The sequence below is a fragment of the Callorhinus ursinus genome, unplaced genomic scaffold (assembly GCF_003265705.2).
Source record: "Callorhinus ursinus isolate GAN/ISIS: 27379988/994484 unplaced genomic scaffold, GSC_fseal_2.0 scaffold13, whole genome shotgun sequence".
Classification (NCBI taxonomy): domain Eukaryota; kingdom Metazoa; phylum Chordata; class Mammalia; order Carnivora; family Otariidae; genus Callorhinus; species Callorhinus ursinus.
The window spans coordinates 37,315,282-37,327,838 of NW_027397075.1; the positions used below are offsets into that span (position 1 = coordinate 37,315,282).

The 12,557-nt window shown below is 36.5% G+C and overlaps 1 protein-coding gene across 1 annotated transcript in view; it reads left to right on the plus strand.

Annotated features, from left to right (window-relative positions):
* Positions 1-12,557, plus strand: part of TDRD5 (tudor domain containing 5) — an 89,630-nt gene that overhangs the window by 58,961 nt on the left and 18,112 nt on the right. Inside the window, exons 12-14 of the mRNA XM_025878182.2 lie at positions 1,201-1,401; positions 1,895-2,053; positions 4,057-4,218. Of these exons, the coding sequence (XP_025733967.1) occupies positions 1,201-1,401; positions 1,895-2,053; positions 4,057-4,218 (522 nt within the window). The remainder of the gene's footprint in view (positions 1-1,200; positions 1,402-1,894; positions 2,054-4,056; positions 4,219-12,557) is intronic.

The window sequence follows — 12,557 nt, forward strand, 5'->3', positions numbered from 1 at the left end:
TTGTATTTTTACTCTCTAAAAATTCTCTTTGTTCTGTAATTTTGCTAGATGAATTTTTATAGATTGCTGATCTCTGCAGAAGCTTTCAAATTAATCTTTTTTTGTTTTTAAGTGTAGTAAGTTTAGTTGCTTTATAATTGTCTAGAAAGTTTTTGAAGGTTTGTTTTATGTTGTTTCTCCTTGTTCTTACTTGTGATTAGTTGTTTCTTTGTATGCCTTTTATCTTTGTCTATACTATTCATTGTCTTTGAAAAATTATTTGTAAGACTGTTTGAGTAATATGGGCTAAGATTGCCTACCTCTAGAGAGATTTGCATTCGCTTCTGCCAGGTACCTAGGAATACTCCCAGTCTGGAACCACGTTAATTTAAATCAACAACTTGAGGATTTGTGTACTCTCCGGTGATATGAAAATTAACTGCAAATCCACGTGAAGGCTAGCTTATTTCTTTTCCTTTTTTTTTTTTTAAGATTTTATTTATTAGAGAGAGAGCACAAGCAGGGGGAGGGGCAGAGGGAGAAGCAGGCTCCCTGCTGAGCAGGAAGCCCGAGGGGCTTGATCCCAGGACCCTGGGATCATGACCTGTGCCAAAGGCAGACGCTTAACCGACTGAGCCGTCCTGGTGCCCCTCTTTTCCTTTTTAGGCAAAATATTTCCCACTTTCCCTTTAATTCTCTCCTGATAATTTGTTACTCTCTCGACAGTTCTTTGATGCTTTTGGACATACCTAAAAAATATTTTAATCCAGAATTTTAGTGGTTTCTGTAGAAGGATTAGTCCAATAATTTAACTTAATCATTTCTGAAAATGAAAGTTTTTCACCACATAAATAAAAGTTTTTTCCATAATCACATTTTTCATAATTTTTTCCTTTATTCTGACTTTACTTATCCCCAAATCATAAATATCCTGCAGTGTATAATTCTAGTAAGAGAGAGAGAGAACAAGAGGGGGTAGGGTCAGAGGGAGAAGCCCCCATTGAGCAGGGAGCCCGATGCGGGACTCAATTCTGGGACTCCGGGATCATGACCTGAGCTGAAGGCAGTTGCTTAACCAGCTGAGCCACCCAAGCACCCTACTTTTATGGTTTTATTTTTCTATGAAAATCTCTAGTTCATCAGGAGTTTATTTTTGTATGTGGTTACTATAATTCATGTTTGAATTTATCATCTGAATCTCATGTTTTGATTATATTTCAGGAACATTGGACGTCCAGAGCTATTTTGCAGTTCCAGAAGTTGTGTGGTTTGAAGCCATTAGTGGGGGTAGTGGATGAATATGTAGACGGAATCCTTAACATTTTTCTGTGTGATACATCCTCAAATGAAGATGTCTATTTCCATCATGTCTTGAGAACGGAGGGCCATGCTATTGTATGCCGAGAAAATGTCCCTTCTAAGGTGGAGCTGTCTGGTTGTGTTTTGTAATATATTTTATTTACTCTGAACACTTCAAGGTGTTAAGATAATTTAATAGAGAAGGTTATTTGATGTATTCTTTAATCTTAGAGACATTTATGAGATGCCTGCCTTCTTAATGCAGAGCATTCTCTTAATTTTCAAATGACCACAAAAAACTACCTTTGGCTGATGAGATGTGAATACTTTTAAGTAATTGAATTGAGATTCTGTCTTACCTCAAATCAGTTCTTTGAGGTCTTCTTAGAGAAGACAACACTCTTGTTTTGCAACTATTGATGGTGATGTCTGCATCACTGTTAATATTGATGTTGATATTTTTGTGACTAGGAAAAATTGTCAATATGGAAAATGTTTTAAATTTTCTAAAACTTTAAATTTTAGAAGATGATACATTTCTACATTTGAAAATTATGAAGTGCTTTTTCACTTTTTCTCTAAGTAATTAAACCCTTCCTTCTTTTTTTAATCCCAGGGTTTCAGAGAACTCAATCCTTTAGCTTTATATACTAAATCCAGTGCAGGGCCAGAGGATGTGGTCCTGACAGAACTGGATTATCCTTCCCAGCAGCACTATTTTAATGAAGACCGAGAGATTAGTCCACAATCTAAGGAGAGTGAATTATATACCCTGGTGAGAGGCTTTTGTAAATGTTATAATTCTTTTTATTATTGTTAACATTTAATGAGTACTTATTATATGCCAAACACTATGAAAAACACCATAAGCATAATATGTTATTTAATCCTCACAGAATGCCTGTGATACAGTTGCCGTAATTATCCTTATTTTATAGGTGAGGAAACTGAGGCTTTCCAAACCTAGGAAAGTTTATGCAACCATCGTAACAGTACCTTGTCTCTCATTATTTGCTGGTTTAAATCTTTGCTACAGTCACGCTTTCTCCTGCACGATTTCTCTTGCATACACTAAATTCCTTTCCTGCCTTCGCCTACTCTAACCCGAATGCTGTTCTTCTTCGCTCTGCTTACCTCAGATTCTTCCAGTGTTCTCATTTCTTACTTTCTCTGTAAGCCTTTCAGTGACTCCCACTCACAGTAATAACAATATTACTATTCCTACTATTACTGTTACATATTATTCCAGCCAACAGAGGTAATAATAAAAATTTAAAAAAAAATAACAGCAACATTTATTGAACTTGCACTACATGGGAGGGACTGTTCTAAACACTCTTATGTACTAGTTAATCTTTACGATCACTTTACCAGGTTGGTACTTTTGTACCCCTGCTTTAGATAGAAGTAAAATGAAGCACCAAGTAAGGACTTAAATGATTTTTGAACAAATAAATAAACATATTCTCTGAGTCTTCTATCCTCATGCAACAGGTACAGGGCTAAGAATATAGGATGTGTTCGGTTGAGAGCCAGAGTGATTTTGGGCCCAGCAAGGCTTTTTATTTTCATTGAATACATATTATTTTGCTTAAATATGTTTTATATATCTGACTTATAAAATAAAATTATAGAGATGATGTTACGTTTTTAGTAGATATTTGCTAACTATTATATAAAAAGGGAAGGCCGGTTTGACCACTGGAAGATTAACCTCTTCTGAGAAGTAGAATGTAGGTATAAATGTTTACTGCTGCATGTTTGAAACAATATAAGAATGTTAGATTTCTAGTTTATGTTAAAATTAATTAGGCTCCTTTGGCCCATAACACTTTCTGAAGCCTGAATTTTTCTTAAACATTATTACTTGATTGGAACAATTATATTTTCTGATTCTTAAATAGTGATTTGAATACACCCTTTACAATTTTTAGAATATCCTATCACTGTGTTATGTCTTCAAATAATCATAGTTCAGTCTCAGAAATGAAATAAAGCCATCGTTTCTGCAAAAGAGATAAGACTTAAAATTCTTGTATCCCACCGCAGCCTGTATCCCATGGGCTTCATACACATTCACACTTACCCATCCACTCCCTACCTCTGTATACTCCGTTCTCTGTAATTCCTACTCTTCTTTTAACCATCCAGCAGTTTGTGTTACCTCCTTCATTGCAACTTTTTAAGGCATCTTCTTAAGGCATCTTCCTCTCCAGCAATATTTTGGTCATATCTCTGTGATGGCTCTACACTGAAGGTTGTACAGTGATTATCTGATTGTGTGTCTTCCTGCTATATTTTGAGTTCCTTTAGAGCTGCAACATACTGCATTCATCTTTTTTTTTTTTTTAAGATTTTATTTATTTGACAGAGAGAGACACAGCAAGAGAGGGAACACAAGCAGGGGAAGTGGGAGAGGGAGAAGCAGGCTTCCTGCGGAGCAGGGAGCATTATGCAGGGCTCGATCCCAGGACCCTGGGATCATGACCTGAGCCGAAGGCAGCTGCTTAACTACTGAGCCATCCAGGGACCCCTGCATTCATCTTTATATCCACAGAGCTACCCTGTACACATTTCATAATGTGTGCTCAGTAAATGTTTGTTGGCTTGAACTAGTTTAGCAGGATAGGAAGATGTGGGGTCATGGATAAAGTTAGAAAATAATGTAGCATCCATATGAACCATAGTGAAAAATTCCTCCCAGAATGTATAGGCCTGCAGATTTTAGAAATGGCATTAATATGGAAAATAAAATAATTTCTCTTTCATATCTACTAGCAAGGTGTTAATGATGAAAAGGCTTTCACTCACCTTAAATCTGAATTAAAGGAGCCATTAAAGGATTCTGAATTCAATTCTTTGAAAACCCAAGATAAGCGCTGTGAAGAAGATCCAAAGTGGTCCATCCCAGAGCTAAAGGATCTGAAGGAAGAAAATGAGGTAGGAGAAGGAAAGAGTTTTTTAAAAATGTAATTCATATACTTAATTCATAAGTGAAGGGGACGGAAATAAAATAGCTCTTTAAATTCTGCTTTTACTGCCATCAGAGAATCTTTCACAGATGAATTATGTTTTCTCTTCAGCAGTCACTGACGCCAAAGTTGAAGCAACATAGCCTTGATCACAAAAAATGAAAGGCATTATCTAGCTTTGATGTGTTAGTTCCTATCTTGTTGCTTCGGGCAGTCTTCAAGAATTATGTGGTGATTAGAAACTAGTACTGAGATACAATATCAGGAGAACGCAACAGGAAAAATATTGACAGCTTTTTCGGAGGATGTATTTTATTTTTATTTTAACCTAATGTTTATGTACATATAGCTTAGAGTGCCCCATAATCCCTTCCTCTACATTTTGTATTTCACAGACCAACCATTTTCATCTCTTTGAGGGGCTGCTTTTGGGATTTACCTCTGTGTATTTCACTATATAACATGCGTATGTTGTTATTTCCTGAGTTTTCAGTTTTACGTCCCTCTGGGAAAGAGGAAGATTTCCGTCTCTTTCATCCCTTTGCCCCACCACACACACGTACCCTTTCTGTCCCCAGTCCCACATCTTACTAATGTCGTTATACCACCCTTTCCATTAGATCACCATTCAGTATTTACATTATTACCATAAATGCTGTCAACAGGTAGTATGCTGTGGCAACTTTTTCCTTCCTGAATGACTTTTGTTTTCTCTAGTGTTAGTATTTCTTTCTTTTTAAATTAACATAGAGTAAAATTGACTTTCTTCTGGTGTATTGTTCTTTTTTTTTTATTAACTTATAATGTATTATTTGTTTCAGGGGTACAGGTCTGTGATTCATCAGTCTTACACGGTTCACCGCGCTCACCATAGCACATACCCTCCCCGGTGTCCATCACCCAGCCACCCCATCCCTCCCATCCCTCTCCACTCCAGCAACCCTCAGTTTGTTTCCTGAGATTAAGAGTCTCTTAACGGTTTGTCTCCCTCTCTGGTTTTGTCTTGTTTCATTTTTCCCTCCCTTCCCCTAGGATCCTCTGGTGTACTGTTCATAAATTTGTGTAACCATCATTGTAATCAGGATGCAGGATGGTTCCATCACCTGAAAAACCTCCCTGGTGCTTCCCCTTTGTAATCATAGTCTTCCCACGTCCTCAACTCTTAGCAACTATTGATTTGTTTTCTATCACTGTAGATTTACCTTTTCTGGAGTGTCCTATAAATAGTCATAGAATGTGTATATAATTTTTTGAGACTAGCTTCTTTCATTCAGCATAATACCTTTGGGATTCATCGAAATTGTTGCCTATGTCAATAGTCTGTTCCTTTTGAGGGATGAGTAGTAGGTTATTGTATGGATGTACCTTTATATATATATATCCATTCTCACCCATTGGAGGATACTTGGGTTGTTTCCAGTTTTGAGTAATTATGAATAGAGCCTCTATAAATATTCATGTACAGATTTCTGTATAAAGGTAATCAGGAGTAATGTGGTAAGTGCAGGCCAAACTGTTCTAGTTGTTTCTTACCTTGCCAGCAGTAGGTATTATCAATGATGTTCATTTTTAGCCATTCAGATAGATATGTAATGGTGTTGCAGTGTGATTTTAATTTGCATTTCCCTAATGACTGTTGTTGAACATCTGTTTGCATGCTTACTTGCCATCTATAAACATACTTCTTTGAGAAATGTCCAAGTCTTTTGCCCATGTTTTTGTTGGGTTGTTTGTTTTCTTGCTAGTAGATTTTGAGAGTGCTTTAAATATTCTGAATACTAGTGCTTTGTCAGATATGTGATTTTCACCCAAATGTATTCTCCTACTTGTAGAATGTCTTACATTCTCTTAATAGTGTTTTTCATACCACAAGTTTTAATTTTGAGAAATTCCAGTTTATCAGGTTTTTTTTTTATGTACAATGTTTTCACTGTCAAGACATCTTGAGTTAATTTTAGTATAAGATGTGAGGTTTAGGTCAGTGTTAATTTTGTTGCATATAGATGTTCAGTTGTTTTAGCATCATTTTTGAAAAGACAGTGCTTTCTCCATTGAATAGCCTTTGCAAACTTGCCAAAAATCAATTGTCTACATTTGTGTGTGTCTATTTCTAGACTCTGTATTGTGCTCCATTGATCTGCCTGTTTTTTCAATATCACACTGTCTTGATTATGGTAGCTTTGTGATACCTCTTAAAATCAGTTTTCCAAACACCGTTTGTTTGAAGAGACTCTTTTTTTCCCTTGGATATTCTTTTCTGCTTTGTTGAAGATTAGTTGACCATAGACTTGAGGGTCCATTTCTGGGTTCTTTATTCTGTTCCATTGATCTATGTGTCTGTTTTTATGCCAGTACCATACTGTCTTGTTGATTACAGCTTTATAATCCAGTTTGAAGTCTGGAATTGTGATGCCTCCAGCTTTGCTTTTCTTTTTCAACATTCCTTTGACTATTTGGGGTGTTTTCTGGTTCCATACAAATTTTAGAATTCTTTGTTACAGCTCTGTGAAAAAATACTGGTGTTATTTTGATAAGGATTGCATTGAATGTGCAGATTGCTTTGGGTAGCATAGACATTTTAACAGTATTTGTTCTTCCAATCCATGAGCATGGAATGTTTTTCCATTTTTTTTGTGTCATCTTCAGTTTCTTTCATAAGTGTTCTGTAGTGTTCAGAGTACAGATCTTTTACCTCTCTGGTTAGTTTTATTCCTAGGTATCTTATAGTATTTGGTGCAATTGTAAATGGGATCAATTCCTTGATTTTTCTTTCTGCTGCTTCATTATTGGTGTATGGAAATGGAACAGATTTCTGTATGTTGATTTTCTATCCTGTGAATTTGCTGAATTCATGTATTTGTTCTAGCAATTTTTTGGTGGAGTCTTTCGATTTTTTTAAATAGAGTATCATGTCATCTGTGAAGAGTGAAAGTTTGACTTCTTCCTTGCCAATTTGGATGTCTTTTATTTCTTTTTGTTGTCTGATTGCTGAGGCTAGGACTTCAGTACTATGTTGAACAACAGTGGTAAGAGTGAACATCCCTGTCATGTTCCTGACCTTAGGGGAAAAGCTCTCAGTTTTTCCCCATTGAGGATGATATTAGCTGTGGGTGTTTTGTATATGGCCTTTATGATGTTGAGGTATGTTCCTTCTATCCCTACATTCTGGAAGGTTTTTTTTTAATCAGGAAAGGATGCTGTATTTTGTCAAGTGCTTTTTCTGCATATATTGACAGGATGACATGATTCTTATCCTTTGATTCTTAACCTTTTATTAATGTGGTGTATCACATTGATTGATATGTGGATTTTGAACCACCTTGCAGCCCAGGAATAAATCCCACTTGGTCGTGGTGAATAATCCTTTTAACGTACTGTTGGATCCTACTGCCTAGTATCTTGGTGAGAATTTTTACATCCATGTTCATCAGGGATATTGTTCTGTAATTCTCCTTTTTAGTGGGGTCTTTGTCTGGTTTTGGAATCAAGGTCATACTGGCCTCGTAGAACGAGTTTGGAAGTTTTCCTTCCATTTCTATTTTTTTGAATAGTTTCAGGAGAATAGGCATTAACTCTTCTTTAAATGTTTGTTAGAATTGCCCTGGGAAGCCATCTGGCCCTGGACTCTTCTTGTTGGTAGATTTTTGGTTACTGCTTCAATTTCCTTGCTGATTATGGGTCTGTTCAGGTTTTCTGTTTCTTCCTGGTTCTGTTTTGGTAGTTTATATGTTTCTAGGAATGCATCCATTTCTTTCAGATTGCCTAATTTGTTGGCATATAGTTGCTCATAATATGTTCTTGTAATTGTATTTCTTTGGTGTTGGTTGTGATCTCTCCTCTTTCATTCATGATTTTATTAATTTGGGTCATTTCTCTTTTTGATAAGTCTGGCCAGGGGTTTATTGATCTTATTAATTCTTTCACAGAACCAGCTCCTAGTTTAAATTGTTCTGTTCTGTTCTTTTGGTTTATATTTCATTGATTTCTGCTCTAATCTTTATTAATTCTCTTCTCCTGCTGGGTTTAAGCTTTATTTGCTCTTCTTTCTCCAGCTACTTTAGGTGTAAGGTTAGGTTGTGTATTTGAGGAGACCTTTCTTGTTTCTTGAGAAAGGCTTGTATTGCTATGTACTTCCCTCTTAGGACCGCCTTTGTTGCATCCGAAAGGTTTTGAACAGTTGTGTTTTCATTTTCATTTGTTTCCATGAATTTTTTAATTCTTCATTAATTTCCTGGTTGACCCATTCATTCTTTAGTAGGATGCTCTTTAGCCTCCATGTATTTGAGTTCTTTCCAACTTTCCTCTTGTGATTGAGTTCCAGTTTCAAAGCATTGTGGTCTGAAAACATGCAGGGAATAATTTCACTCTTTTGGTACCGGTTGAGACCTGATTTGTGACCCAGTATGTTTTCCATTCTGTAGAATGTTCCATGTGCACTCGAGAAGAATGTGTATTCTGTTGCTTTAGGATAGAATTCTCTGAATATACCTGTGAAGTCCATCTGGTCCAGTGTGTCATTCAAAAGCCATTGTTTCCTTGTTGATCTTCTGCTTAGATGATCTGTCCATTTCAGTGAGTGGGGTGTTAAAGTCCCCTACTATTATTGTATTATTATTGATGTGTTTCTTTAATTAGTAATTTGCTTATATAATTGGCTGCTCTCATGTTAGGTGCATATATATTTACAATTGTTAGATCTTCTAGTTGGATAGACCCTTTGATTATGATATAGTGTCCTTCCTCATCTCTTATTTCAGTCTTTGGTTTTAAATCTAGTTTGTCTGATATAAGGATGGCCACTCCAGCTTTCTTTTGCTATCCATTAGCATGATAAATGGTTTTCTGCCCCCGCACTTTCAATCTGGAGGTGTCTTTGTGTCTAAAATGAGTCTCTTGCAGATAGCATATGGATGGGTCTTCCGTTTTTATCCAATGTGATCCCCCAAGTCTTTTGATTGGGGCATTTTGTCCATTTACATTCAGAGTAACTATTGGAAGATATGAATTTAGTGCCATTGTATTACCTGTTAAGTCACCTTTTTTGTATATTGTCTTTGTTCCTTTATGGTTTATGTTACTTTTGGGCTTTCTCTTCGCTTAAAGGATCCCCCTTAATATTTGTTGCAGGGCTGGTTTAGTGATCACAAATTCTTTTTGTTTCTGTTTGTCTTGGAAGCCTTTTATCTCTCCTTCTATTTTGAATGACATCCTGCGGGGGGATAAAGTATTTTTGGCTGCATATTTTTCTCATTTAGCACCCTGAATATATCATGCCAGTCCTTTCTGGCTTGCCAGGTCTTTGTGGATAGGTCTGCTGCCAGTCTAATGTTTCTACCCTTGTAGGTTATGGAACTTTTGTCCTGAGCTGCTTTCAGGATTTTCTCTGTCTCTGAGATTTGCAAGTTTCACTGTTACATGTTGGGGTATTGACCTATTTTTATTGATTTTGAGGGGAGTTCTTTGTGCCTCCTGGACTTGGATGCCTGTTTCCTTCCCCACATTAGGGAAGTTCTCAGCTATAATTTGCTCCAGTATACCTTCTGCTCCCCTCTTTCCTCTTCTGGGATCCCAGTTATTTTGATATTGTTTTGCTTTATGGTATCAATTATCTCTCGAATTCTCCCCTTGTGATTTAGTAGTTGTTTCTCTTTTTCTCAGCTGCTTTATTCTCCATCATTTTGTCTTCTATATCACTAATTCTCTCTTCTGCCTCATTTATCCTAGCACTTAAAGCCTCCATTTTTTGATTGCATCTCATTACTAGCCTTTTTTATTTCAACTTGATTAGATTTTAGTTCTTTTATTTCTCCAGAAGGGGATTCTCTAGTGTCGTCTATCCTTTTTTTTCCAAGCCCAGCTAGTATATTTATAATTGTTATTTTGAACTCTAGTTCTGACTTCTTACTTCATCCATACTGATTAGGTCCCTGGCAATCAGTACTGTCTGTTATTCTCTTTTTTGAGGTGAGTTTTTCCATCTTGTCATTCTTGCAGAAAGTGGTCGCTTTTCTATTTGTAGAGTTGCAGCTATTTTCTTAGATGTCCTGTTGAGTTCACAGGTGTTCAGAATGATTTGATAGCCATCTAGCTGAATTCCAGGGACCAGACAATAAACTAAGGTCTCCTACTTCTCTGCCATCTTGGACTCTCCTACCCAAACTTGTTTTTAATATTGAAGTTCCTTTTTCCTTTGCATGTAAATTTTAGAATCAGTTTGTATCTGAGATTTTGATTGGAATTACTTTAAATCTATAGATAAATTTGGGGACAACTAACATCTTTAATCTGTGAACACAGCATATTTATCTATTTAGGTTTTCTTTTATACTTTTGTTAGGGTGTTATAATTTTCAGTATACAGGATTGTTTTGTTAGCTTTATACCTAAATATTTCACTTATTTTGGGAGCAATCGTAAGTGATAACTTTTTGTTTCCATATTTTCATTGGTGGTATATGCAAGTTGAGTTTTGTATTTTGACCTTAATCCTGTGAACTAGCTAAATTCACTTACTAGTGCTAGGAGGTAGTCTGTAGATTCTGTCAAGATTTTCTACATACAGGAGGCTTTGTCATTAAGTGTCTGCCTTTGGCTCAGCCCCGCATTGGGCTCCCTGCTTGGCGGGAAGCCTTCTTCTCCCTCTCCCCCTGCTTGTGTTCCCTCTCTCCTTGCGTCTCTCTCTGTCAAATAAATACAGTCTTTAAAAAAAAAATTTTTTTCTACATAGATGATAATGCTCTCTGTGAATTTTGACAGTTTTATTTCTTCCTCTCCAATCTGTATGTCTTTATCTTTTTCTTCCTGCCTTATTAATAATTACAATGGCTAGGATTTCAAATATGACGTTGAACAAGAGTTGTGAGAGAGGATGTCTTGTCCTGCTGAATGGTTTTATCATGCATATATGGGTGTGAATTTTGCTAAATCATTTTTCTGTATGTATTGATATGATCATGTTGTTTTCTTCTTTATTTTAATATGGTATATGACAGTAATTGATCAAATACTGAAGAAGACCGGCATTCTTGGTATAAATCACATTTGGTCATGGTGTATTATTATTTTTCTGTATTCTGGATTCCATTTGCTAATATTTGGTGAAGATTTTTATATCTGTTTTCATGAAGGATATTAGTCTATAGTTTTCCTGAACAATCTTTGACAGTTTTAGTACCAGAGTAATGCTGGTTTCATGAAATAGGTCTGGAAGTGTTCTTTTTTATTTTCTGGAAAAGATCATGTAGACTTAGTTTTATTTTTGGACAGCCACATGCAGAAGAATGAAACTGGACCATTTTCTTATACCACACACAAAAAATAGACTGAAAATGGACAAAAGACCTAAGTGTGAGACAGGCATCCATCAAAATCCTAGAGGAGAACACAAGCAGCAACCTTTTCGACCTCAGCCACAGCAACTTCTTCGTAGAAACATTGCCAAAGAGAAGGGAAGCAAGGGCCAAAAATGAACTATTGGGATTTCATCAAGATAAAAAGCTTTTGCACAGCAAAGGAAACAGTCAACAAAACCAAAAGACAACCGACAGAATGGGAGAAGATATTTGTAAATGCCATATCAGATAAAGGGCTAGTAACTAAAATCTATAAAGGACTTATTAAACTCAACACCCAAAGAACAAATGATCCAGTCAAGATATGGGCAGAAGACATGAACAGACATTTCTCCAAAGAAGACATCCAAATGGCCAACAGACACATGAAAAAGTGCTCAACATCGCTCAGCAACAGGGAAATCCAAATCAAAACTTCAATGAGATACCACCTCACACTAGTCAGAATACCTAAAATTAACAAGTCAGGAAACAACAGATGTTGGTGGGGATGTGGAGAAAGGAGAGCCCTCCTACACTGTTGGTAGGAATGCAAGCTGGTGCAGCCACTCTGGAAAACAGTATGGACGTTCCTCAAAAAGTTGAAAATAGAGCTACCCTACGACCCAGCAATTGCACTCCTGGGTATTTACCCCAGAGATACAAACGTAGGGATCCAAAGGGTTACATGCACCCCAATGTTTACAACAACAATGTCCACAATAGCCAAACTATGGGATGAGCCTAGATGTCCAAGACAGATGAATGGATAAAGAATAAGTGGTGTGTATATATATATGTATATATACACACACACACACACACACACACACACACACACACACACACACACACAATAGAATATTATGCAGCCATCAATAGGAATGAAATCTTGACATTTGGAATGACGTGGATGGAACTGGAAGGTATTATGCTGAAGGAAATAAGTCAATCAGAGAAAGACATGTATCATATG